Genomic DNA, 23,795 nt, shown 5'->3' with positions numbered 1-23,795 from the left:
GCTACCCAGGGAATGCTTTTGATTTAAAAGTCAGAATGGAATTTGTAGGGAAAATCTATCTAGTTGCTGTTAAGTAGATGAACTAAAGTGTCGTGGAGAGATGTACTTGGCCTGCAAATGCCGTGGGGAGGTGAACCTGGTATGATCAGCCTGGGGTAAAGGAGCTGCTTTTCATAGGAAGGCCCTGGCTTTTGAAAATCAGGTCTAGGTTCTACTGATTTTCATTGAGTATGAGACAATCTTATGGTCTAAGCTTGAGAATATATAGAATTTATTATCTTGCCTTCGAGTGTTACTCTCTTGTATTTTCTTAGTAACAATGGTATAAGGAGTGAGGAAGCAGGAGCTTTTTCATTTTTTACCAGAATCTAACTGCGGGAATTGCATGACATTTGGAAATGTTTTCTAGCTCTTACGTGTGCTCCTTAACAGTTGTTATATTAGCACTCTAAGCTCTTAAAATATTGCTATTTTGTTATTCCTAACCTATTATGGGTAGATATCTCACACTGACAATAGATTTATTTTTAAAACTAATCCTCATAGAAATGCGTGAGGGCTGCAACACTTAGAGGAATGGCTCTTTCTGTGCAGTATTAAAAAGAAAAATGAATGATTTCAATGTCTCGTCCCTTCCTCCAGTCCTTCCTAGCGCTGGTGAATCTGCTGTCCTACCCCGCTGTGTATGAGCTAACAGGCAGTCAAGAACTTCCCAATAAGGCAGAATATTCTCTTCGTGAAGTTCCAACATGTATTATTGTAAGTTACTTTCTTTCTATTGTTGTCTTTCCTCCTTGCCTACTGTTGGATATTGGTAGCAAAGACATAATTTGACAATGATGCACAAAATCCCCCATGCTTATCAAAGTCTAAATTGGTTACTTATCCCTGGAATATCACCTTTTGAGTTACCTATGCATGGGAACTTTGGTCCAGGCCATGCAACTGGTCCTTTACCTATCAGAATGCAAAGCTAACCCTCTATAGCCTGGAAAGCAAATTGGCATTTATACAAACTTCTGTAGAAATGGGTTCTAGATGACTCAGTAGCTTATTAACCATGCTTATGCTGCTCCATCACTGACTAGGATAATTAAGAATAAATTATATCCCTAGAGTCCAATATATTTTCAACTTATGTTTCAGTGAATTTTGTATTATGTCCATGAGGACAATATATGTATATTTATTTAATTTGAAGCTTAGTTATACTTAAAATTGCTCATATTATTGGCTTGGTTTAACTATTAAAGGGGATGTAGTTCATTGTCTTTGGGTGTTTATGAATTAAACACGAATGTATCAACATGTGTGCATGAACACACATACGCAAGGATTAGTAAGGAATTACTGAACACTGAAATTCTATTTCCAAACATTATGCTTTTCTTGTCATTTTATCTTACATATCATTGGTTTTAGAAATGGTATTGTTCTTCTTGAGTACTTTTCACTTTTGTTAATTCCAAACATTTAAATTCATAAAATTGCTTTCTCTTACGGGGAAGTTTTGGTAACTATTTTGGAGTAAAATGTAAAGTTAGATATATCTCTCACTAGATCTTTAAGACTGTAGGGTCTCTTATGTTTAAAATTATCCCAGCACCATCTGCTTGTGCTCACTTTTATCTTATTGCTCATGTACTCTATGGTTAGTTTTCCTATTCTGCTGCATGACTGGTTTGTGCCTGTGAATGGGTTAGGTATTGATTTTCCCATCTACCAAAAGAGGGCACAGATAAGCAGATTGTTGTGTGACATCACTAATGAGAGGACTCTAACATAGTCCCAGCAGTTAGAGTTGGCTGCCAGGACCAAGGCTGGGCAAGAGGGCAAAGAACCAAGTCCTAGCCCCGTGGACAAGGTTTTAGTTACACAGGTAAAGATATCCTAAAGTTTTATTGTATAACAGGATGCTTATAATTAATATCACTCTATTATGTACTTAAAATTTCTTAGTGGAACAAATGTGTGTTAAATGTCTTTTCCAGACTCAGAAAGAAAGTGAGAGGAAACTTGAAGTTTGTGATAGAAGCAATTAAAGGTGTCATCAGAGCCAAATTCCCTTCTCAGGGATCTAGGCAGGACTCTGTCATTGAAGAGTTCATACATGATTACTATATGCACATCATTTTCACCTTCCTCTTTCTTCAAACTCTATGTCTCCAACTCCTCTCAAATTCACAGTTCTTTTTATGATTGTTTTACACATACACACACACACACACACACACACACACACACACACACACACACCTACTGAGTCTATTTGGTATCGCAGGAGCTGATGTAAAGGCCATGGAGGGGTGCTGCTTACTAGCTCGCTCTTTATGGTTTGCTCAGCCTGCTTTCTTACAGCACAAGCTGTAGGACCACAAGCCCAGATGACACCACCCACAGTGGGCTGGGCCCTCCCGTATCAATTTCTAGTTAAGAAGCTGCCCTACAAACTTGTCAACAGCCCTGTCTTAAAAAACACTTTTTTAATTGAGGATCCCTCCTCTCAAACGACTTTAGCTGATGCCAAGTTGACCTAAAACTGTCCAGCTCAATAATGTATTTGGGAGCTCTTCCCTAGAGAAAACGGATTCCCTCTTTTTCAACAGCCATTGATTGCTTGTAGCTCTTCAGCTAGAAGTGGAACCGTGTACAATATCTCTCATCCACTTTGTCTGGTTGACTGTTTTGGTCAGGACACCATTTGTTTGGTGCCATTGTTTAGGTCTTCTTTAGACAATCACATTGTTGAAGTTTCATGGGTGCAGCTTCTCTGTCAAGTCTAGGTGATGCTATCATGCTGCTGACTCCTGGTTTTCTGGATAGTAAATATTTTGTCCCCTCTTCTGCCACTTTCCCTGAGCCCTAGGTGTAGGGCTGTATATGTATCAGCTGGATACTGATGTACACTGTGTATCCGCTGGAGTTGTCCACCTCATGTTCACTTGTTCCCTACAGTTTCATCCATTATGAGACTCTGCAATTGTCACTGTCTGCTCAGAAAGTAACTTCTTTGGTAAGGAGTGAGAGAGGCACTTATCTGTGCATATAAGGACAAGTATTTAGAATATAGTTAGAAACTGTATTAGCTTAGGAAGATGACAGTTATAAGTTCTCTTATACAGTATATGATTTCCCAGCCATTTGCAGTATAAAGCATGAATTCCCTCTGCTCCCCCCGTCATTAAGCAGGCCCTAAATCCAATTAGACAGTTGGTCACTTCCAATATAAAAGTGCCACTACTGCACCATTGAGGATATTTTGCCAGGCCAATAATTGTTGTGGCTTGTAGATGTCACAGCTACTGAGAACTGTGGGGTTCTTGTCTCCCTTGCAATTTGCATAGCGCTTTCTGATACTGTGTCCTCAGGGTAGAGACTTCCAGATCAGTTGTAGCTCAGTTCTTCCAAGTCCTGTGTCCAGAATACTGTGTTTTCAGGGTCTTATTATGGGAGGCAGCTACCAAAGCCTATATTATTTGGGGAATCTCTTGGACCACTGACCTAAAACCCAGAGGAAGGTTTACAGTGTCTGTACTAGGGTATTGTCACTTAAGTCTATGACTTTGGACAGAAACATTATCACCCTGTGTAGCATAAGTCTATTCATCTGTTCATCTCTCTATCATCTATCTATCTATTCTCTTTTTCCTATCCATCCATTACTCTTTCTTTTATCTATATCTGCCATCTATCAATCTTCCATCTGTCTGTCATCTATCTGTCTGTCTATCTATCTATCTATCTATCTATCTATCTATCTATCTATCTATCTATCTATCTATCATATAAATGTATTGTAGGCATTTCATGTCTTATTGCTGCCTGACACTAATTCTTTACACGCCTAACTATCTCTACATGGCCATCGTCTCTTCCTGACTGGAATCTTCCTCTGTATTTCTCTTCTCAGGATATTTGTCTTGGACTATAAAGGTCCTTCTGTATGACCTAAAACGACTAAGATTTTTAACTTAATTCCATCTTCAAAGATCCCTTTTCCAAACAGGGTGACATTCAAGTTCTGGGGATTACGACACAGGCAGACTTTGAGGAGGTTGGTATTTAACCTCCTCACTGTATGAACACTGAAGAGTGATCATTTCCTCTAGTTCCCCATGATGAAAAGTCCCAAGGGAGGAACTCGACTGTAGCAATAAGGAACGATGGGCTGTGTTCCAGCCCTGATACCGGCTAGCTTACCTCTGAAATAATTACACAGAAACTATATTCTTTTAAACACTACTTGGCCCTTTAGTTTCAGCCTCACATCTTGATTAACCCATTTCTAATAATCTGTGTAGCACCACGAGGTGGTGGCTTACCAGGAAGGATCTTAACCTGCATCCATCTTGGAGAGGAGAGCTATAGCGTCTGCCTCATTGCCTTTTTCCCAGCATTCTGTTCTGTCTACTCCACCCACCTATGTTTTGACCTATCAGTCTAAGCAGTTTCTTTATTAATTAGCCAATGAAAGCAACAGAAATACAGAAGCCTCTCCTACATCATTTCCCCTTTTGCTGTTTAAACAAAAAGAAAGGCTTTTATTTTAACATAGTAAAATTATATATAACAAAACAGTTGTAAAGCAAGAATTATAGTTACAATATTTATATCTATTTTGCCATTTATTATAACTAAGGAAAAAATATAACTATGACTAACCATTTTTTAACTCTATCAAAGACTCCAGAAGGATATAATATTACCTAAGCAAATAAGAAATAAGCAACTTCCAAACTCTAGAAATGACAGAGACATCTTGCTGCCTGGACAGTCATCCAAAGTTCCTTTGTACCGTTGGGGCATCCATCTTTAGCCTTCAGGCCCATAGTATCCAGAAGACATTTTCATGAAGCAGGAAATTTTAAAGGCAGTTTAGTTACTATCTGCTGTGTCCTGTAGAATGTCTCCCAGACTCTTTCAAGAATCAGGAACCCTGAAAGACCATCTCACCTTTAGAAAAGTTTAGCAGTCCTCTCTCTGCAGGTTTTTTATGTCCAGTTTATGCATCAGTCCAGGCAAGAGCAGTTTTTTGTCCAAATGGCTATCCAACTCCATAGGAGCCTCTTTGATGCCCATCTTTCTCTTGAAGTAGATTGGTGTTGTCAGGAGCAGATGTGTCTCATTGTCATGAAAAACCCTAAGTTATTAAAACATTAAATGTCATTGTCTGTAGTCTTTGAAAGATATGAAGAATGTCTATCTAACTGAAATATATCTCTATATATCTTGAAAATCTAACTAACATGACTACAAGCTTGACTATTATTGATGATTATCCATTAACAACCTACATTTTCTAATTATACATTTCATTTTTAAATGAACTATAAAATCACAATACCTTAATCAAGATCAGAAATACATATACATATTACAAAATTGACCTTAAAATCCATACCAATGCAAATTATTTTCATTACAGGCTAACCAGGGTAATCCACTCTTGAAATATATAGTTTTAGGGCCTTATTGACCTTATCCTGTGTTTGTTCAGTTCCTAAAAGCATCAAGACAGCACAAATACGGGCACTGGCCCACGTGACTAGATGGCCCTCAGATGTGTGCCTACTTTATACCAGGCTTTTTCTTTTGGGCCACCAACCAGCTCACAAATCATGACACAGAGACTATTAACTTTGGATGCTCAGCCTTAGCTCTTTTAACTTAAATTAACCTGTTTCTCTTTATCTACCTTTCCCTCATGGCTTATTACCTTTATTACTTTTGTATATCTTACTTTCCCTGCTTCTCTATGTCTGTCTAGCTGGTGTCTGCCTGACTTCCTGCCCCAGACGTGTCCTCTCTCTTCTTCTCTCATTCTTTTCTTCCTTCTTCTTTTGCGCCTACATTGGTCCTCCTATTTATTCTCTCTGCCCAGCAGCACCACCTGTCTTTTCTCTTGCTTTGCTATTGGCCTTTCAACTCTTTATTAGACCAATCAGGTGCCTTAGGCAGACATGGTGCAACCTGTGCTACATATCTCTTCATATATCTTTTCATAATTAAACACTCATCCTTACAGCATTAAACAAATATGACACACTTTTATACATTTAAAGTAATATTCTGCAGCATAAACAAATGTAACACATCTTTTCTAGTTAAAATAATATTCTACAACACTACTTACACTGAATTCTTCTTTGTTTATCCAGTCCTGGTTTTAGACTGACCGCTAGCTTACTGAATAAATTCTCAACATGAACAGTATCCTTTGAAATAGTATTTCTGCAGACTGCTAGTTCCGGCCCTTCCACTAGATTTTTGCTGGCTTATTCTTGTTTAAGAAGCTGATTCTTTTCCTGGCATGTTGTGGTGCTTAGAAACCAGCATGGTTATGGTGCTCTCCATAAGACAGCTTTACTAGGAGCTCTGCTTTCTTCCCTGAGTGGTGCTACATCAATGTAATCCTCTTTGAAGAAGAAATTATTTACTCTAACATTTTTTTTCTCTGAAAATACATTATTGTTGATGGATTGTTTCAGTCTCTCCTTCCATCAGCTTGTTGGCAATACCATATATTCCCATCATTTTGTTCTTCCTAATCTACTTCGATTCAGATCCCAAACTTCAGACCTCCCAGGTGTCACCCGCCATCAGTATGCTTAGCTTTGTATTCAGATAGCTGTGAAAATTTGTGCTAAGTGATGAAGACAGAGGGGACAGCTGTGGAGAACATGACTCTGCAGCTGGGCATATGAATGTGAGTGGTATGTTCATTTCATTACGTGATGATTGGAACAGAGTGCCCAGCTAAGAAGAAGACAGCAGACTACAGTGACAGAGCTTTAAGAAGACTCTTTTTTATTCTCCATCATTCATCAATATTTTCTAGTTTAAACTTATGTATTATTACACATTCGTATAAGTTATCAATAGATATGTGAATGTTAATATATATCTGTGATACACACTTACATATATATATATATTTATGGTAGATATGAGATAGTACACACACACACACACACACACACACACACACACACACACACACATATGAGCTAGGTTCTCATGTGGTCCAAATTGGCCATGAATTTGCTGTATACCCCAGGAGGCCCTTGAACTTCTGATCCTCTTTTCTCCACCTCCTGTGTGCAGGGATTACAGGTATGAACCAGAATGCCTAGTTTTTGATGTGTTGAGAATCAAACTCAGGGCCATGTGCATGCTAGGCAGACACTATTAATTGTGCTATATCCCTGGCCCCATATAATTCATTCTTAATTGTTGAGCCTTAGATCTCATTAGGATAAATTTACCTTTTTTGTGTGTGCTTATAGTAGTATTTCTTGAATGTATTTTGAATTATTTATGACTTCTTTCTCTTATAAATTCATTCTCTCACCTCTTATTCATGTGCTGGAGCTGTTTCCATGGCACCATTCATAAATAATGAATAAATTTTATTTGACTTTGTTCCTTATTGGCCAGCCACAGTAATATGTTGTATTTAAATCCATTGATGAATTTATATATAAAGAAAGTTTTTGGATTTGTATTCAAAATATACACAAAACCAGGGTTTTGTGTTTTGTTTTTTAATTACTTCATTTACACTTGTCCTTTTTTTTCAATTGAGACATGATCTTACCCTGTAGCCCAGACTAGTCTTAAACTTAAGGCAGTCCTATTACCTTAACCTCTTGAGTCCTGGGTTTAGGCAATATGGGTCATAACATCAGGCAAAAAGCAGATCTTTAAAGAAAAGCTTTTGGAGAGGGATATATTGACATAGAGAAAACTGTGTGTGGACTGACATTGTCAGGGCTTGAGATTGCTTGTTGCTTCCAGTTTCAAGGAATGCTGCATAATGGGAAATCTGAAGGAACTTTAAGGATCTTAATGCTGGAACCTCACCTGTTGTGATTGCTCTTAAGTAGACCAATCTGTCCATCTGTCTGCCCATCTACCTATCAATCATCTATTAGTCAGTCATCTGTCTTTGTTTCCTAGATGATGATAATATTTCCCCAGAATTCTAAACCACTTATTTACCCAAACTAGAGAGGCTATTAACATATTCTTAAGTAGGTACTAGACAAAGAATTCAAATCAACGTTTTTTGCTTCACATTTGAAGATTTTATATTGCTTTTAATAGTAGTTTGTGTTTTGGGCTTTTTTTAAATCTTTATTGTACATACATCCTGCTTGCCGCTTTGACAGGTGCGTATCATGGTTCTTCACTTGGGGTGAACATTGACCTCAGTTTAGAAACTTTTCCAAATCATAATGCTCAGATCTTACCTAGACTAGTAAGTTCACTAACTCTAGGATGGCTCTGCACATCTTTGACTCCAACCTCTCATGACTTCCAGTAGTTCCAGTGTGAACTCAAATTTTAGAATCATGAATCTAAATGAATATTTATTGCTTTAATTTATTTGACTCACTTCTGTTACGCAGCGTCTCAGTGTTTCTTTGTTATTTTTAGGATATAATCGATAGGCTTATCATTTTGAACTCTGAAGCTAAGATTCGCTCTTTACTGAATTATGAACAATCACACATCTTTGGTCTAAGGTAAGCTATTAAACTTTAAGCATATTTTACAAACTGCAGAGATTAAGCATTTATTCTCTATATATTTTGTGTGACTATATAATATGTATCTATGCGTGTGAGTGAGGTGGTATATGTACACATGTGGAGGCCAGAGTTTGATGTCAGATGTCTTCCTTGGTGGCTTTCTCATTTTTTTGAGACAGGATCTGTCAGTGAACCTAGAGCTCATGGACTGAGATAGAATGGTTGGCCAGTGAGCTTGGGGGAATCTGTGTGGCTTTGCCTATCTGCACTGTGGGTACAAATGAGTGTCTGACTTTTATGTGAGTCCTTGGGACCAGGCTCAGGTCCTCGTGTTTGTACTGCATGAGTGTAGTACATCCACTGAGTTGTCTCCACAGCCCAATTCTATATACATCAAAGAGTGTTTAAATTGCTTAACTTAAAGCTAGTATTGGAAGATGTCATTCTATTACATTATAGTAACAGCAAATTATAGCACTTAGGCTTTGATACTATAGCCTTTGTCTGAATTTAGGTTTTGCATGGTTAGTGGCTGCTACCTTTGCTTAGTGTGTAGGGGCACATGAAGGACTACTTTCATTGACTTTTCTCAGGAGTCTCATGAAGATTCCCTGGGCTGCCTTGTGATCAGACCCTTTTCATAATAAAGCCTTGAAACAGGACTAGACATGGATGTTTGGTCTCGAGGTCCAGATTTTGCTCCTTGGAATTGATCATTAATGGTCAGCTCTTCTTTTCTTGGGGTTTAAGACTGGTTGAATTCATATTCCTTGACATTAATGGTCAGGTCTTCTTTTCTTGGGGTTTAAGACTGATTGAGCTCATATTCCTTGACATTTTAATTGGTATGTTGAAATGGGAAAGAATGCAGGTTTGGCAGGGATACAGAGGCTTAGGAATTCTCAGTATTTTGCTTGTATGGCGATGCGTAGCTTGCTTTCCCACCTACAAATGACTGCTTTGAAATCAGCTGAATTAAGGAGAATTTCTGTGCTCATAAGTTCATGATTTTTCCCCTTTATATTATCAAAGCACTTTTCTCGGGCGTAAGGGAGGCCGTGATAATGTGCTGCCTAAGAAGTACAGTGTGTACCTTCTAAGAGCAGGCTTCTTTGCTGGTAGAATATAGCTCTACATTTTGATGTCTTACTTTTTGCTGTTCATTAATAGTTTAACTTTACTTTTTGACTTCTTGGTTAAAAGAAGATATAAAAAAGCTGCAGTTATTATAATTATATGTTTTTGGATATTTGTCCTTTATTTCAAAACATGTTTTCACATAAAATTTTAACTTTCAATTTATAACATGAGAAATATCATATAGCAAGAAGCCAAAGGGGATTATAGATTAAAATATTCAATAGAATTCTCTTTTGACTTTTGAGTAATTAAAAATAGATTTTGGTTTCTTCTTGTTATATACTAAGTAAATATTCTTCCCTTGTATGTTAATTTATATGTTTAGCCTGTGCACATACACATTATGACATGTATGTAGAGGTCGGTAGACAACATTTGTTACCATATGGATTCTTGGGGATGGAGCTCAGATAATCAGGCTTGGTGCCCAGTGACTTTAGATGCTAACCACGCCCCCTCTTTTCTCACCTCTTCTCCTGCCACCTTACATCTCTTTTGTGATATTTCTCCAACTGTACTTAAAGGGAAACTACTAAAATTTTATTATATAAAATAATATAAAAACAAAAGCTTTAATAAGTATTTTTTGATCCTTTCTTACAGTGTACAAATGGAATTATCTGTCTTATAGAAAGAAAATTGTCTGTTTTGGTGTACTGTCACCACACTGCAGTTTGTGTCCTGAGCCTGGGATGGTGTACTTGCAGGAGGCGGAGTTACATTCAGACAGCTGGGAAATGCAGGATGCTCACATTATTATCCTTCCAGGGAAGTGGGAATTACATCTGAGCAAATCAAAGGGCTTAAAACGGTGCCTGGCACTAACAGTATTAACAAATAGTACTTTATGTGATTCAGTATTTAACTATTCTGTTTTTGTTATAAAACAAATATTGCCAGGTCAGCAGGTAGATCCTAGCATTGCATTGGGTATGAAGCTTGTGTTTCTTTGGGTTCTGGAATTTTATCAGGATCTTTCCTTACAATCACAGTGCTGTGCTTGAGATCATACCTTCCTCGTGCCCTCCGCTGCAGGATACAGTCTCATGCGTGTGTCAGACTTCAGTCGCTTATCTGCCCCTTTATTTTTCCTCGCTTCAGAACTCTAGAAACAGCATTAATGGCAAATTTGAACTAACTTGTGTCTGAACACTTCAGTGGGGCTCATGTGAGGCTTAGTGAAATGTGGTTTATGGTTTTTCACGTTTCAGCAGCGTCACATGCTACTTAGAACCTAGAGTCTAATTTGCCAAGACAGCCTAAGAGATCTTAAACTGAAGTCCTCTCTCACTCAAGGAGATGCTCTTTAGCCCTGTGCTCCTTCCAGCCCATTATGTCATCCTGGACCATTCTTAGCAAGAGGGAAATGTCTCCATACATGCCACCTGACACTGAGAACACCACTAAGCCTTCCCACCTCCCTGCCCACACCCATGCTCTTTCTCTGCTTCCCACCTTGCTTGCCTCTGTTTCCTTTTTGGCCATCTTCAGGTTGACGTTGACTTTGCATCCTCCCAGAGTTATGTATCCCATATATTCAAGGTCAAGATCACTCCCATGTTAATGATTCCGGTGCATCCATTTTTACATTCGGTTCTCATTCTGTTCTTGTCACTTTCAATTACATTGAAAATAGTGGGTTTTGCTTTCTTTTTGTATAAAAAATTGTCTTTGTGGCTGAGCATGGTGACTCAGTTCTGCAATCCGAGGATTTGAGAAGTGGTAGCAGGAGAATCAAGAGTTAAGGCTGTCTAGCCTTGGCTACATGGTGAGTTGGAGGCTAGGGTGAGTTATCTTAGACTCTATTTAAAAAAAAAACTCAAAACATACATTTTTGCTTCTGTAACACTGCATACTTTTTTATCTTTTAAAAAATAAAGCAATCTATCTTTTTTCACTTTACATACCAATCCCAGTTCCTCCTCTCTCTCCTCCTCCCATTCCCTTTATCTTCCCCCACCACTCTATCCCCTCCTCAGAGAGGGTAAGACACATTGCTTTGGGGAAGGTCCAAGGCCCTCCTTCTATATCCAAGCTGACCATGGTATCCATCCAAAGAGAATTAGTTCCCAAAAAGCCAGTACAAGCAGTAGGGATAAATCCTGGTGCCACTGCCAGTGGCCCTGCAGTCCGCCCCAGGCATACAACTGTCACCCACATTCAGAGGGTCTAGCTTGGTCCTATGCTGGTTCCTTCCCTGTCCAGTTGGAGTTGGTGAGCTCCCATTAGCTCAGGTAAGCTGTTTCAGTGGGTATTCCCATCATGGTCTTGATCTCTTTGCTCATATTTTCACTCCTCCCATTTTGAACTTTTGGAGCTCAGCCCAGCCTCACTACAAACTTTTTTTTTTTTAAGCTGTATTTTCTTCATCTTTCTCTGAGAAGTCTTTGAATGTAATACTATGGATTTGGTCCTGGGCCAGCCTCTCCCATCACCACTCCCTGATTCTGTTTTTAGTTCTTATCATGTTTGACATCTCGAGTCACACATTTCTCAGGCATCAAAAACTTAATATGTCAAAAATTTAACTCTGGGATCTCCTATTCCCCCCATAAACAAAAACAGACCAAGTAAATTTGATTTCTGTCTCGTTAAGTGACTCATCCATCTCTTTATTTGCTTCAGTCTGAAAGTCATTTTATTTTCTCATTGTTTTTCAAACAGTAATTTATCTCATTATGACTAAATTAAGCAAGATGAGAAATTAAATATAATAAATTAAGTGAAATTCTTCTTAATTCACAGTATCATTATTAACATTGAAGGAAATTATTCTAGTCTCACTGTATGTGTGTGCAGGCAAGTAGGATGCGTCCACACAGAGAAATAAGTTCAGTTATGAAGATGGAGTCAAGAGTGCCACTTTAAATTCTAAATGAATTCTACAGGAAGGAAAAGACACCCTAGTGAGATGGAAGGAATTGCTGAATTTCAAATAACTTTTCTTTTTTTTTTTCACTTCAGTAAGTACCTTCCTCAGGATCCCTGTAAGGATAAGAAGTAAAATTATGTAAAACCCTTCAAGAGATTTGAGGATTATATTTCATTTTCAGACAGACTTGATTGACTCTACTGTGAATGATGAAGACATTAATGCTTCCTTTGGCCTCCCACGTCTCCTGTCTCTATCTGTCTTAGTCTGTTTTATGTTGTTATAACAAAGTCCCCAGGCACGGTAATTATGTAGCATTTTATTTGCTTCGCGATTCTTATGACTGAAAGGCCTTATGACTGGCGCTGGTGTCCAAGCCACAGCCCTGAGCTGTACTATAATGTGAAAGAGAGACAGAAAGGGTACCTACCCACCATGCCCCAGAAGGCAGAGCTTATTTGGCAGGGTAGGAAGCTGGGGTAGGGGTTCTGAATCAGTCTTGTGCTGTTTATTACAATTAGGGTCTTGTAATAAAACTAACAGGGCCTTATTGGGAAGTGAAATGGGCCCCTGGGAACTCAGATTTGAAGGTGACATCCCATTGACCTCCTCACCTTACTCTAGGCCCTACCTGTTAAAAGTTCCACCATTATCAAGCGCCTAACAAATGATCCTTGGGCTGTGCATTCAAACTGCACCCAAATCATAGCACCTGCCATGAGCCTCTATCTGCCCACGTGCCTGTTAGAAGGTAGCTGATTTGCCTAACTCTGAACCTGCTTCAAGAATCAGGCACCATCCTCTCCTCTTTACCAAGAGTGAAGCAGCTGATCTGAGACTCTCAGTAAAGGGCCTTTTATATATAAACATAACATGTGCCTTTTCTTTCTTTTCCTCCTTCCATCCAGCCTTACTTGCCTTTTTTTTTTTTTTTTTTCTATGTAAACCAGACTGGCCTTATACTCACCGAGATCCACCTGCCTCTCTCTGTCTCCTGAGTGGATATTTGTAATTTCAAAATTTGTATTTTGGGGCTGGAGAGATAGAGTTAATGGGTAAAGAGCATGTGCCGCACTTCCAGAGGACCTAGGTTCAATACCCAGTGCCAACATGGTAGATTACAGCTCACAATCATCCGTCTCTCCAGGTCCTGGCAATCCAATGCTGTCTTCTGGCCCCCATGGCAACAGGCATGCACATAGTAAGGCGACTTATACTCGCAAAACATCCATACACGAGATAATAATAAAAAAATTTACCCTTCTCCACTTTGTTTACTCTGCTTCTGGTCACTGAGCTCCTCAGAGCTGTGTTCTGTGCCAAGTGAGGGTAATCACTGAAGAGGAAAGGTGACGTGATAATTACTCTCTCCAACCCTACTGCCTACCAAGGGTTTCATATAGTAAGATAATGAGGTAATTAATTGGGAAAAGAAACATTGATATTAAGCCTCCCTTCCCTGGCCCCACATTGAAAACTGAGCTCGACACCTTTGGAGAGCATCCTCTAGTCTGCGCCCTCCTTTCCTGGCTACGCCAATCATTTCCTACTTGCTGACGCTTTATCTCCCTGGAGCCCCGTCCGTAAGGGCTCTCTGCCGGCGTCTAATGCCTTTAAGCACCTCTTCTCTTTTCCAGACACACCCAGCACGGCCATCCTGGAGGGTGATGCTGGCTCAGTTCCGCACACAGATTCTGAGCCCCTTGCCCGTGACTTTGTCTCATGGCTGCTCCTCCACATTGAGTGATTCTGAACTTTTCTTGTCTGCCCTGTTGCCAGTCATTTTTAAAAAATATTTATTTGCAAAACCTATTGGCAAATTAAAAGAATTACCTGAACACTTTAATCTTTCCGAAGGTTTTAGCAGTTTAGTTTTCTTAGCCATCCGAAGTATTTAGAGAAATATATTTTTCTTAGGATGTTTTATTTTAACATAAAAACTGTTTATTTCATGGCCCCAAAATTTTTACAGTGGTGGTACATGTCTTTAATCCAAGTACTTGGGTTGCAGAGGCAGGTGGGTCTCTGTGAGTTTGAGGCCAGCGTGGTCTGCAGAATGAGTTCCAGAACAGCCAGAGCTAACACAGAGAATCCCTGTCTTGAAAAAGAAAAAAAAAATAGCATCGCTCAGTATTAACTTTTTTCATTATATCAGATTACAAATTGTTTTAGTAAATCTGTAAGATTTTTTGAAAATTTACATCTTTTTTTCTCCCTGGGGAACCACTGAGTTTACTAAGCTTACTTACTGAGCATGGTTGAAAAGACACTTACAAGGGTTTTGATACTGTGGTGGCTTGAGTCAAAATGACCCCCAAGGTCCCATGGAGAGTGGCACTATTAGGAGGTGTGGCTTTGTTGGAGAAAGTGTGTCATAGTCACTTTCTGCTGCCAGTTGATCTGGATGTGGAACTCTCAGCTCTTTCTCCACCACCATGTCTGCCTGCATCCACTATGCGTTCTGCCATGATGATAGTGGACTAAACCCCCTGAAACTGTGAGCCAGCCCCAGTGAAATGTTTTCCTTTGTAAGTGTTGCTGTGGCCATAGTGTCTTTTCACAGCAATAGAAACTCTAAGATACCCCAAAGCAACCACACAGTATGTACAATGGCTCTCCCATAGCTGCATATGTGAGTTTACCTTCTCTCTACTGTTCCACTGCCCATATACTATTATATTACTTGAAAATTTACATCTTACGTAGTAATTCTTAGATATATATTTAAACTTAATATAGTTTAAAATGTCAGTGTAATTCTCAAAAACTTACTGTTTCTTTTCCTTTCATTGAGACTATAATATATAAAATCAAATTATTGTCAGTTTTCTTCAAAACTAAGGAACCTACTTCATGCAACAGCTTATGAATTACTGATTTTCTCTTTATTTTACAATTACCCACCAATAGTAAATTTTGTATGAGAATAGTAAGGCTTATGAAGATTTTATTTTTCAAACAAGACAAAAATGCTTTATTTAGATCACCAAGAGTGATGTTTCACAGAAAGGGAGCAGTTACAAACTCTAGAGTTGCAGATTCTCTTTTGCTGTCAATGTTCATTTTCCCCTAGAATATTTTGAGATGATGCTATGTCCAAATATGAACTCAAATGTGCGGAACAGAGTTCTCTAGTCTCATCACATTAAACGTCTTCAAAAACATTTTAATGCTAAGAAATACATCAACCCTGTGGTTCTGCCGTCGGCCCACTGTGGTGTCTACCAGAACAGCCTAACCTATGCATACTTTCAGGAATATTCCCCCTGAACACAGCTGTGGCCGCTTCTTGCTATCACACACAGCCTGTGCAATAGCATACATTTTTTTTTAAATTAATAAGCAACTTTACCTCCCTACAGGCACGACAACCACAATAGCCCAGGAAGTTATTCTTAACAAAAAACCCTACAGTATGTGAACAACTTAAATCCCAAAGCCTGCCCTCTCTCAGAGCCCCTCCTCCCCCAGGGTGGGCCCACCTAAGAAGGAAAACACCAAGCCAGGTGGAGCCCCTGTGCTTACAGAGCCATCAAAACTTTAACAGATTGTCCTGGGGTTCTTGCTGCTATAGTGGGCCTCACAGGCAGAGACATATGCCGACTCCAGGAAGAAGTCAGCCTGGTATTCTGCTAAAAATCTCAGAAAGAGATCCAAGTGCTTCAGTAATGCTTTCAGGTTCTTCTCAGAGAAGGACATCTTTCCAAGAATCTCGGGAAGTTTCACAAACAGTCGCAGTAAATGCTGTGCGCCATAAATGTAAGAGGGGGGAGGTGGCTGGTGTCCTGGGGGGTAATTGTCAGGCACAAGCTTCCAGGAGAGGACCTCATTTAGTTCCTCAGCTGTCCCTTCAAAGCCAGCAAACATAGAGCTCCCTTCCTTCCCTGGAGTCAGAGAAATGGGGGACGGTGATGTGCCGTGCACAGGTGTCTTTTGCAAGTGAGGGAACAGCTTGGGCACACTGCGCTTGGCCTGGGGTGAGGCCCGGTCCTCAGGCTGCCAGTGGCCGTGGGCGAGGTGTCGCATGGACCGCCTGGGAGCCCGCGGCACTTCCGCCTCCGCTCTGCGCCTCTTGGGGGCGGGGGGCCCGGCCATGGGCTGGCTCTCGGAGGGCTGCGGGGTGGACGGGCCCGGCCAGGGCGCCTCCTGGCTCCTGCCTGTCTCAGTGGCTTTTTCCTCAGTCGGAAAGAAAAAGGTGGAGGAAGTCACCATTTCATACTGTGCCTGTTCCTGAGGGTAGAGCAGCACCAGGGGGAGCGCGTGGTCGAAGGTGATGCGCAGCCCGTCCGCCATCTCCCTGCAGAGGCCCACGCTCCTCTCGGGCGCGGCGCGCTGGGGCTGCGGCCGGCGGTCCCCCGAGACCAGCGCGCTCGCCGAGAAGTGGCGCACGTAGCACTCCAGGATGGCCCCCACGTTGGTCTGGCACGGCAGCCTCACCAACCGCCGCCTGCGGTTGATGTAGTAACAGTCGTCCGCCAGCCGCTGCTGGAGCACTTCCGGGATGGGGATGCGGACGGCCCTTTCATCCGGCTCCCTTTTCGCGTGCGGCTCCAATTCCCTTTTGCCCTTAGGCTTTGGGTCAGTATCACCGTGTTCACCCACGTCCTCATCCTTCTCCACACCGTCGTCCTTAGGGCCGCAACCGAGGGAGCTCATCCTTTTCACGTTCCCTACGGTCTCTGCCACCGGCGACAACCCGCAGCGCGTTCCCCTTCTGCCTGGGCTCCGCCGGGTGGCTGCGGCTTTTCTGGCTGGTTCACACTGTAACCTGAGATTTCATCTGATCCACGAAGCCAGGGCTTTTGGGCTGCCACCTCCTGTCTCAGCCATTAAAAGGATCAGATAGCCTGGAACTTTCTGCCAGTTTTGTCTTCCCCCAGCAACAACCTGACGTTCTTGGCGCGGCAGAGCACTCGCGCCAGGGCGGGCGGGGGTCAAGCAGGAAGCGCAGCACTTTCTGGGTAGAAGTGAAATTGGGCTCCTTTTTCTTAAGGATCAACCTCTGTATGACTTTGGGAGAAAAAGTAAAATACTAATTTTAGAAATAAATCTAGGTTAGAAATTGGTTATTTTAACGTAATAAACATAGTTGAGTGTTAATATTCCATCAGAGCAAATTACCTAATTATGGATTCCCAGTAACCCAGTTGCTAAAGTTAAATTTCATTACATTAGGAATGAGAAATAGTTCAAATTAACTTATGAAAAATATTTTTAGTATCAGAAATTAGAATATAATCTTGACTACAGATTCCCCCTTTTTAAATTTATGTGCGTGCACACATTCGTAGATACTTACATACACACACCCAGTACTTTTTGTTCTTTATATTAATTTAAATGATCATCTCTTGCTAATTGATTAATCCTGAGAGTGTTTTCTTGTATAGGTATCTTCTTCCGTATTTATAAAATTAGGATTTATGAAATTTTGAATAAAAACCACAGATAAATTCGTGAACAGATGTAATTACTGCTTTATAACAAATTTAGAAATGGTATTGGTGATGCCAAAGGACAGGCCCGTTTTCAAACTATACATTTGCATTTACCCTCTTACCTTGGGGATTCTTATCGTTTGTGATTGCCTGTATTCTGCCAATTTAATGAGATTTATTTCTTCCACTGACTCAGGAAATATTTAGCTCTCCACCAAGCACTATGCCTTATTCGAGAGTCGTGTGTATATGTGTGTTGTTTTGATTTAGGGATTTTTTTTTCCATCTATCTTTGATTTTTGTAAAGGTTGGTCTTTAGTCCGCTGTCAGTTCTCTCTACAGGGGTTTCAATTATCAGTTCTAGGCTTTTCTTTTATAAAATGGTTGTTGTTTTTGTTTCTTTTCTGATACAGCAGTCTTGCTATGTAGCCCAGACTACCCGCCTCCTGCCTTCACTGCCAAGTGCTGGGCATTACAGATGTGTGCCATTTCACCTCCCAATAGTCAGTTCTTTATAACCCCGTGTCTGTGTACCCAGCTGAAGCACTGCTCTGAGCACTTTCTATTGAACATTCACATTTGCAAAATATGTGAATTTATCAGTCTCAGTGTGCTTCTAATCTACACTTCTTATTTATATATATTTTTAAAGCTATATATTTACAAAAGTCCAAACTAAACTGCAGCTGCAGGAGGTCCCAGAACCTTTCTGCAATTCGGATCTGCATTTGGGAGTAGAGTGAAAAGACTCCCCAGAGTTTCCACTCACACTTCAATGCTCAAGCAGAATCCCCACGGGCAACTGACTCTGCCCCCTTCCCTCTTCTACAGGTCTTCAGACTTGTGTGTGTGGTTGGTGTGCGTGGCTACTGTTTGTATCAGTCATGTCCCATTTTTGGGTTTGAGTATTAGGCAGGTACATAGTTTTCTCCAATGCTGTGGGATGAAAACTTTCATATCAAAGAAATGAAATATGGTTAAGTAAGATATATATGCACGCCCAAATAGAGGTAATATCCAGATGTATATTTATGTGACACACACATTTATAATGTGATTAGAGTTTGTAAAGACACACTTTGTAGAACCTATGAGAACGTACAGGTTTAAATGATTGGTAAAAATGAAGTGTGCTTCTTTCCTCAGTGAACTGAATTAAGAGCAGGAGAACATGGCAGAGAGAGAAGGGCTTGTGACTGTGGGGAGGGGTAAACTGAGAACATGTTCGGAATGTGTTCAAGTGGAGGAAACGCTACCCAAGGCTAAAGCACACAGACTCACTCCTGTTGCCCTAGACAAGAGCCTGTCTCTTCAAACTAGTGGTACGTAATGTCTTAAAAGAAGCATATGGTGTTTCTAATAATTAAAAGTAGAGTTGTTCAGAGATTTGGCTTCCGTTATGCAAAAGCTTCTAAGGGATACATTATATTAAAACAAGGAATCCGTTTTATTAAAATATACATTGTAAAATAAGTAAAAGGGTTAGTTTCTCATTTCACAGATTGTATTCAGATACCTCAAGTATTTCACATTAATTTTTATTTCTAGCAGTGAATGAGAGAAAGGAGGAAGAAAAGGGGTGGGAGAGAGGAGAGGGAAGGACTACGAGAAGGCAGTGTAGAGCAAGCTGGGAAGAGGAGAGAGAGTGAAAAAAGAGAAAAAGAGACTGCAGGCAGGGCAGGGGGAAGATGTGACAGGTGGAGGCTAAGTTTTAGCACACAGAAACAAAAAGGCGAGACTTGATTTGATTCCTGACACCGTGGGGAGCAGCCTTGACTGTCCACAGTCCTTCCGAGGAAGGGCAGCATGCAGTTGAGCTGCTTACCTGATGGCAGCTAAGAAGACCACAGAAGATGAGGTCGCGGGTGACATGGACCTTCACAGGCACATCCTCCCGGTCCTACTTCCTTCTGTTAGCGCCCGCCTTCTGGTTCCCACCATCTGGTTATCGACTCAAGTAAGAATCCATGAAAGGATATCCACTGATCAGGCCATCACCTTCATGGCCAGTCACTTCCCAAAGCCCACCTCTAAACACTACCCTGGAGACCTAGTCTGTAGCACATGGGAGCCTTGAGGGGCGGGTAGTTAATAATCAAACTGTAAAAAGATACAGGATGAAGTGGAGGGAATGTGAATGGATGGTGAGTTAGGTAATGTGTGGTCGTTTTAATTTTCAGCTTTTCTATGTTAGTTTAGTGAGCTCTTTTCGCATATGAGGCAGACAGTCTTTCTTAGGGACTTAGATTTCCTGTCTCCTCCCCTCACTATAGTCTTTACTACATTCTTGATCAGATCACCCTTGAAACCTTCCCATGGCTATAAAAATATCATTCACTGATGGATGAAGTAACAGCATGGTATGGCTGTATTAGTCTCCCTACAGCTTGATTCTTCTTTAATACCTGAACGATTAAAAAAAAAGTTGCCTTGTTTTCTAAGTATCTTCTACTGAGGTATCTTGAGACTGTCCCAAAACATAAACCATTCTGTCTCTGATACTGTCATGGTTACACAAAGCCATGAAGTCCCTAAACATATACACGGATTCTAATTTGTTACTTCATTTTGGAACAATTCCCTAAGGCAGTTATTTTCCGGCTCCTTTAAAAAACAATTGATGCAAACAGGGCACAGAAAAGTCAGCTATTTACTGCACATGATATTACTAGTTTACTATTTACTGCACATGATATTACTAGTTTACTATTTACTGCACATGATATTACTAGTTTACTATTTACTGCACATGATATTACTAGTTTACTATTTACTGCACATGATATTACTAGTTTACTATTTACTGCACATGATATTACTAGTTTACTATTTACTGCACATGATATTACTAGTTTACTATTTACTGCACATGATATTACTAGTTTACTATTTACTGCACATGATATTACTAGTTTACTATTTACTGCACATGATATTACTAGTTTACTATTTACTGCACATGATATTACTAGTTTACTATTTACTGCACATGATATTACTAGTTTGTGCAGCCAGAATTTGAGTCCGGGCTCACTGGTTCCAGAGACTGTAATGTCCAGTCCATGCATTGCTGAGGTTCCCATTACCGTTACCCTACACACACACACACACACACACACACACACACACACACACACACTATTACTTTTCTCATCCTGTGATGATGGCTACTATAGAAATACTTTGCAGAGACAAGCATGGCTAGTACAGTTCTCACCTCTCCATATGGCTGAAAAGTCTTTTCTGCTAGTTTGCACTTTCCTACATTACAAGTATTCAAAGAGACTCAGCTGCTTAGGGTTCTATATCTAACTTTCAGACCTTGGTCTAACGCTGGTTTTTGTGGCGTTTGAGCCCCAGTGAGCTGTAATAAGCCTGAATTAGTTTTTGGCACTAGAGTATTCTTAGGAGATCCGAAGGTGTTCTACGGACCCTAGCCATTTCCTTCCCTCAGAGGCCAACAGTAGTTACCTTACTGTTTTGTTGGTTCAGTGATATAAGGAGAATATTTACTTTTCTACATATGGGAGAGTTACAGTCTCAGGACTGTGAGCTTTTCTAGAAAAGCATTGCTGACATTTGCTACTGACACCAGCGCAGCATCCATGCCCACCAAGTCCAGCTTGGGAAATGGAAGGAGCCCTGCCAGTGCGGGATTCGTGGAGTCTGGAGGCTCAAAGGCAGCTACATGTCTGAAATGCCTACCTCAGCTCGGGTGAGGATTCCGGAAAGCTGAACCTCTGCTGCTCAATGCAACACTCTCCGGCCGCAGTCCCTGTTCACCCCAGTTGTCGACAGCTTCTTCAAGCTTGGAGGTGGAGGTCGGGACCTAGAGAATCTTGTTAGTTTCAGTTTTCGCCGGATTTGTCCGGTTTACTTCCTGAATCTCTAGCGCCCCACCCCTCCCTCCTGGAGGAATGTTTCAATTCCGAGGAAATGGCCCCAGGGCTGGTTCATCAAACCCACCCCGGAAGGGCGGGCCGACAGCCAAGGACAGGATTCTGTGCCTTACTATTTTCTAAAACACAATTATGTTGGGTGTAGGAAGTACTGTCACCCCCAATCCCCAGGAGCTTTCTGACTCTTAACTTTCTGAGGTGCAAACTTCAGGGGCAAAGGAGCCACAGAGCCCTCTTCTGGTAGGCTGGAGTACAGCAGCAGCCTCAGGAAAAAAAAAAAAAAAAAAAAGAAAAAAAGAGGAAAAGAGGCTGAAGCACTAAAGCCCAGGCCAAACAAAGCACTGTTGGTAGGTGGGTGGGAGAGGCAGCAGTTGGCTGCCAAGGTCACCATAGCAACCAAGAACAGGCCGAGACTTTCTTATTCTTTTTCTTGGCTAAGACAGACAGCTGGACCTGATTGTCCACTTTTAGTTGGAGGACTGACTTGGGTGTTCTTCCTCTCCTGCTACCATTTTCATAGCTCTGCCTGGATTGACCCTTTTTTTGTTGATCTTATTGCATTCTTACGCCTGGCCAATCAAGGCCACGCTGGCACTCTGGCAGTCCTGTAAATTTGGATGTTCTGGGGCTTCAGAGCCAGTTGTTGCCTGAGCCAGTGGAGGAAGAAGAGAAGGAAGAAGAGAACCATCAGACTTCAGAACGTTGGCCCTGGCCACATTGGTCAGGAGTGAGGAAAGACTCACAAGGCATAGACCCACGGAAGGCTCGCAACACTCCAAGCCTCTACCTCCATCATGGAGCATGAGGAGCCAGCCTGCAGTATCCAACCTGCGGAGAGACTCATTTCTGTTTCCCCCTTGAAGCCTCCAGGCTCTGCCTGACTGCGATGGTAGTTTGCTGTGACCCTGACCAAAAGCAACTTGGGGAAAAGGGTTTATTAACCTTACACGCCCACATCAAAGTCCTTGAGACAGGAACTGAAGTAGAGGCAGTAGAGGGAGGGGCCTTTCTTACTGGCTTATTCTTGTTTTGTTCAGACTACTTCCTTATAGTCACCAGCTCATGGGGTGCCACTTATAACCAGTCAACTTGAGGCCTCCCACAGCAAACATCAATCAAGAAAATTCAGGACAGGCTTGCCCTCAGGCCAGTCTGCGGAAGAAGGCATTTCCACAGTTGGGGCTTCCTCCTCTAAGATGACTGTATTGAGTTGGTATGAGGCTAACCAGCACAGCTGGAGATGGACATTTGTCTCTGCAGCTGCTTCTGGCTTCCAAGACCTGGGGCCCCACCCCTCAGTCCGTCCCACAGCCCCAGGCTTCCAGGTGGTTTGATACCCCTGGCTTGCAGACTTTCTCTGTAGCAGGTTGTTCTCAGCAGACTCCTCCACCTTCTGAGAACTTTTGAGTGCTAAGCCCTTCCCAGAGCTGTAGCGCTTCCTCCCTGTAACGGCTCTCCTCTCCGCGGGTATCCCCTGCTATTAAGAGTTCAAACTTGTTTCATTTAAGTCTTTCCTGGTGATCCTTTTTCAGGTGCTTTATCCCATTTAAAGGTTGTGAATTCCAAACTTGCAGAGTACTTCCTATTTGTACTCTTTGCTGTCTGCCCACTCTCTTCTTGGAGAAGGCTGGGACAAGGAAGAGCCTGTCAGAAACATAATCAGATCTTCAATTGTTTGTGCATAATACTTTCCGCTGTCAAAAGAAAGTGGTGCTTTTGTCGGATAAGGTTAAAGTGACCCCAGAAACACAGTAAATTGTATGAACATAGGAATTATATGTGCAGCAGAATCTCTAGTTTATATGAGATTTTCTTTAGCCACAGAAGAGAACATTACTAAGTCTGGCTGTAGTTGTTACTGTGTGCTGTACTTGTAACTGCTGCTCTTTTGGCTATGTAGATTTCTAAGAGG

General features: G+C 41.2%; 2 protein-coding genes across 5 annotated transcripts in view; one reads left to right on the top strand and one right to left on the bottom strand.

Moving 5' to 3' along the window:
* Positions 1 to 23,795, top strand: part of Tbc1d32 (TBC1 domain family member 32) — a 207,107-nt gene that overhangs the window by 84,955 nt on the left and 98,357 nt on the right. For both annotated transcript variants that reach the window (XR_015739040.1, XM_048425064.3), the window contains exons 21-22: positions 643 to 759; positions 8,440 to 8,528. Coding sequence is in view for 1 of the 2 variants with exons in the window: in XM_048425064.3 (XP_048281021.3) it covers positions 643 to 759; positions 8,440 to 8,528 (206 nt within the window). In the remaining variant the exon portion in view is untranslated. The remainder of the gene's footprint in view (positions 1 to 642; positions 760 to 8,439; positions 8,529 to 23,795) is intronic.
* Positions 15,477 to 22,081, bottom strand: LOC125394311 (MSL complex subunit 3B). Of its 3 annotated transcripts, none has more exons than XM_048425068.3 (3): positions 21,690 to 22,081; positions 19,810 to 19,936; positions 15,477 to 17,556 (listed from the first exon to the last, which is right to left on the bottom strand). In XM_048425068.3, the coding sequence occupies exon 3, from the start codon at positions 17,200 to 17,202 to the stop codon at positions 16,087 to 16,089; it is 1,116 nt and encodes a 371-aa protein (XP_048281025.3). In that variant the 5' UTR covers positions 17,203 to 17,556; positions 19,810 to 19,936; positions 21,690 to 22,081; the 3' UTR covers positions 15,477 to 16,086. The 3 variants fall into 3 exon arrangements, with proteins under 3 accessions (XP_048281025.3, XP_048281024.3, XP_048281023.3); XM_048425067.3 differs by having other exon boundaries at positions 19,810 to 19,925; XM_048425066.3 differs by lacking the exon at positions 19,810 to 19,936.

Source organism: Myodes glareolus, chromosome 1, assembly GCF_982192425.1.
Source record: "Myodes glareolus chromosome 1, mMyoGla1.1, whole genome shotgun sequence".
In the NCBI taxonomy this organism is placed as follows: domain Eukaryota; kingdom Metazoa; phylum Chordata; class Mammalia; order Rodentia; family Cricetidae; genus Myodes; species Myodes glareolus.
This window is presented reverse-complemented; position numbering and strand designations above follow the sequence as displayed.

Excerpts from the sequence above, each read along its gene's own strand:
- LOC125394311 (XM_048425068.3), bottom strand. The coding sequence starts at position 17,202 with ATGAGCTCCCTCGGTTGCGGCCCTAAGGACGACGGTGTGGAGAAGGAT.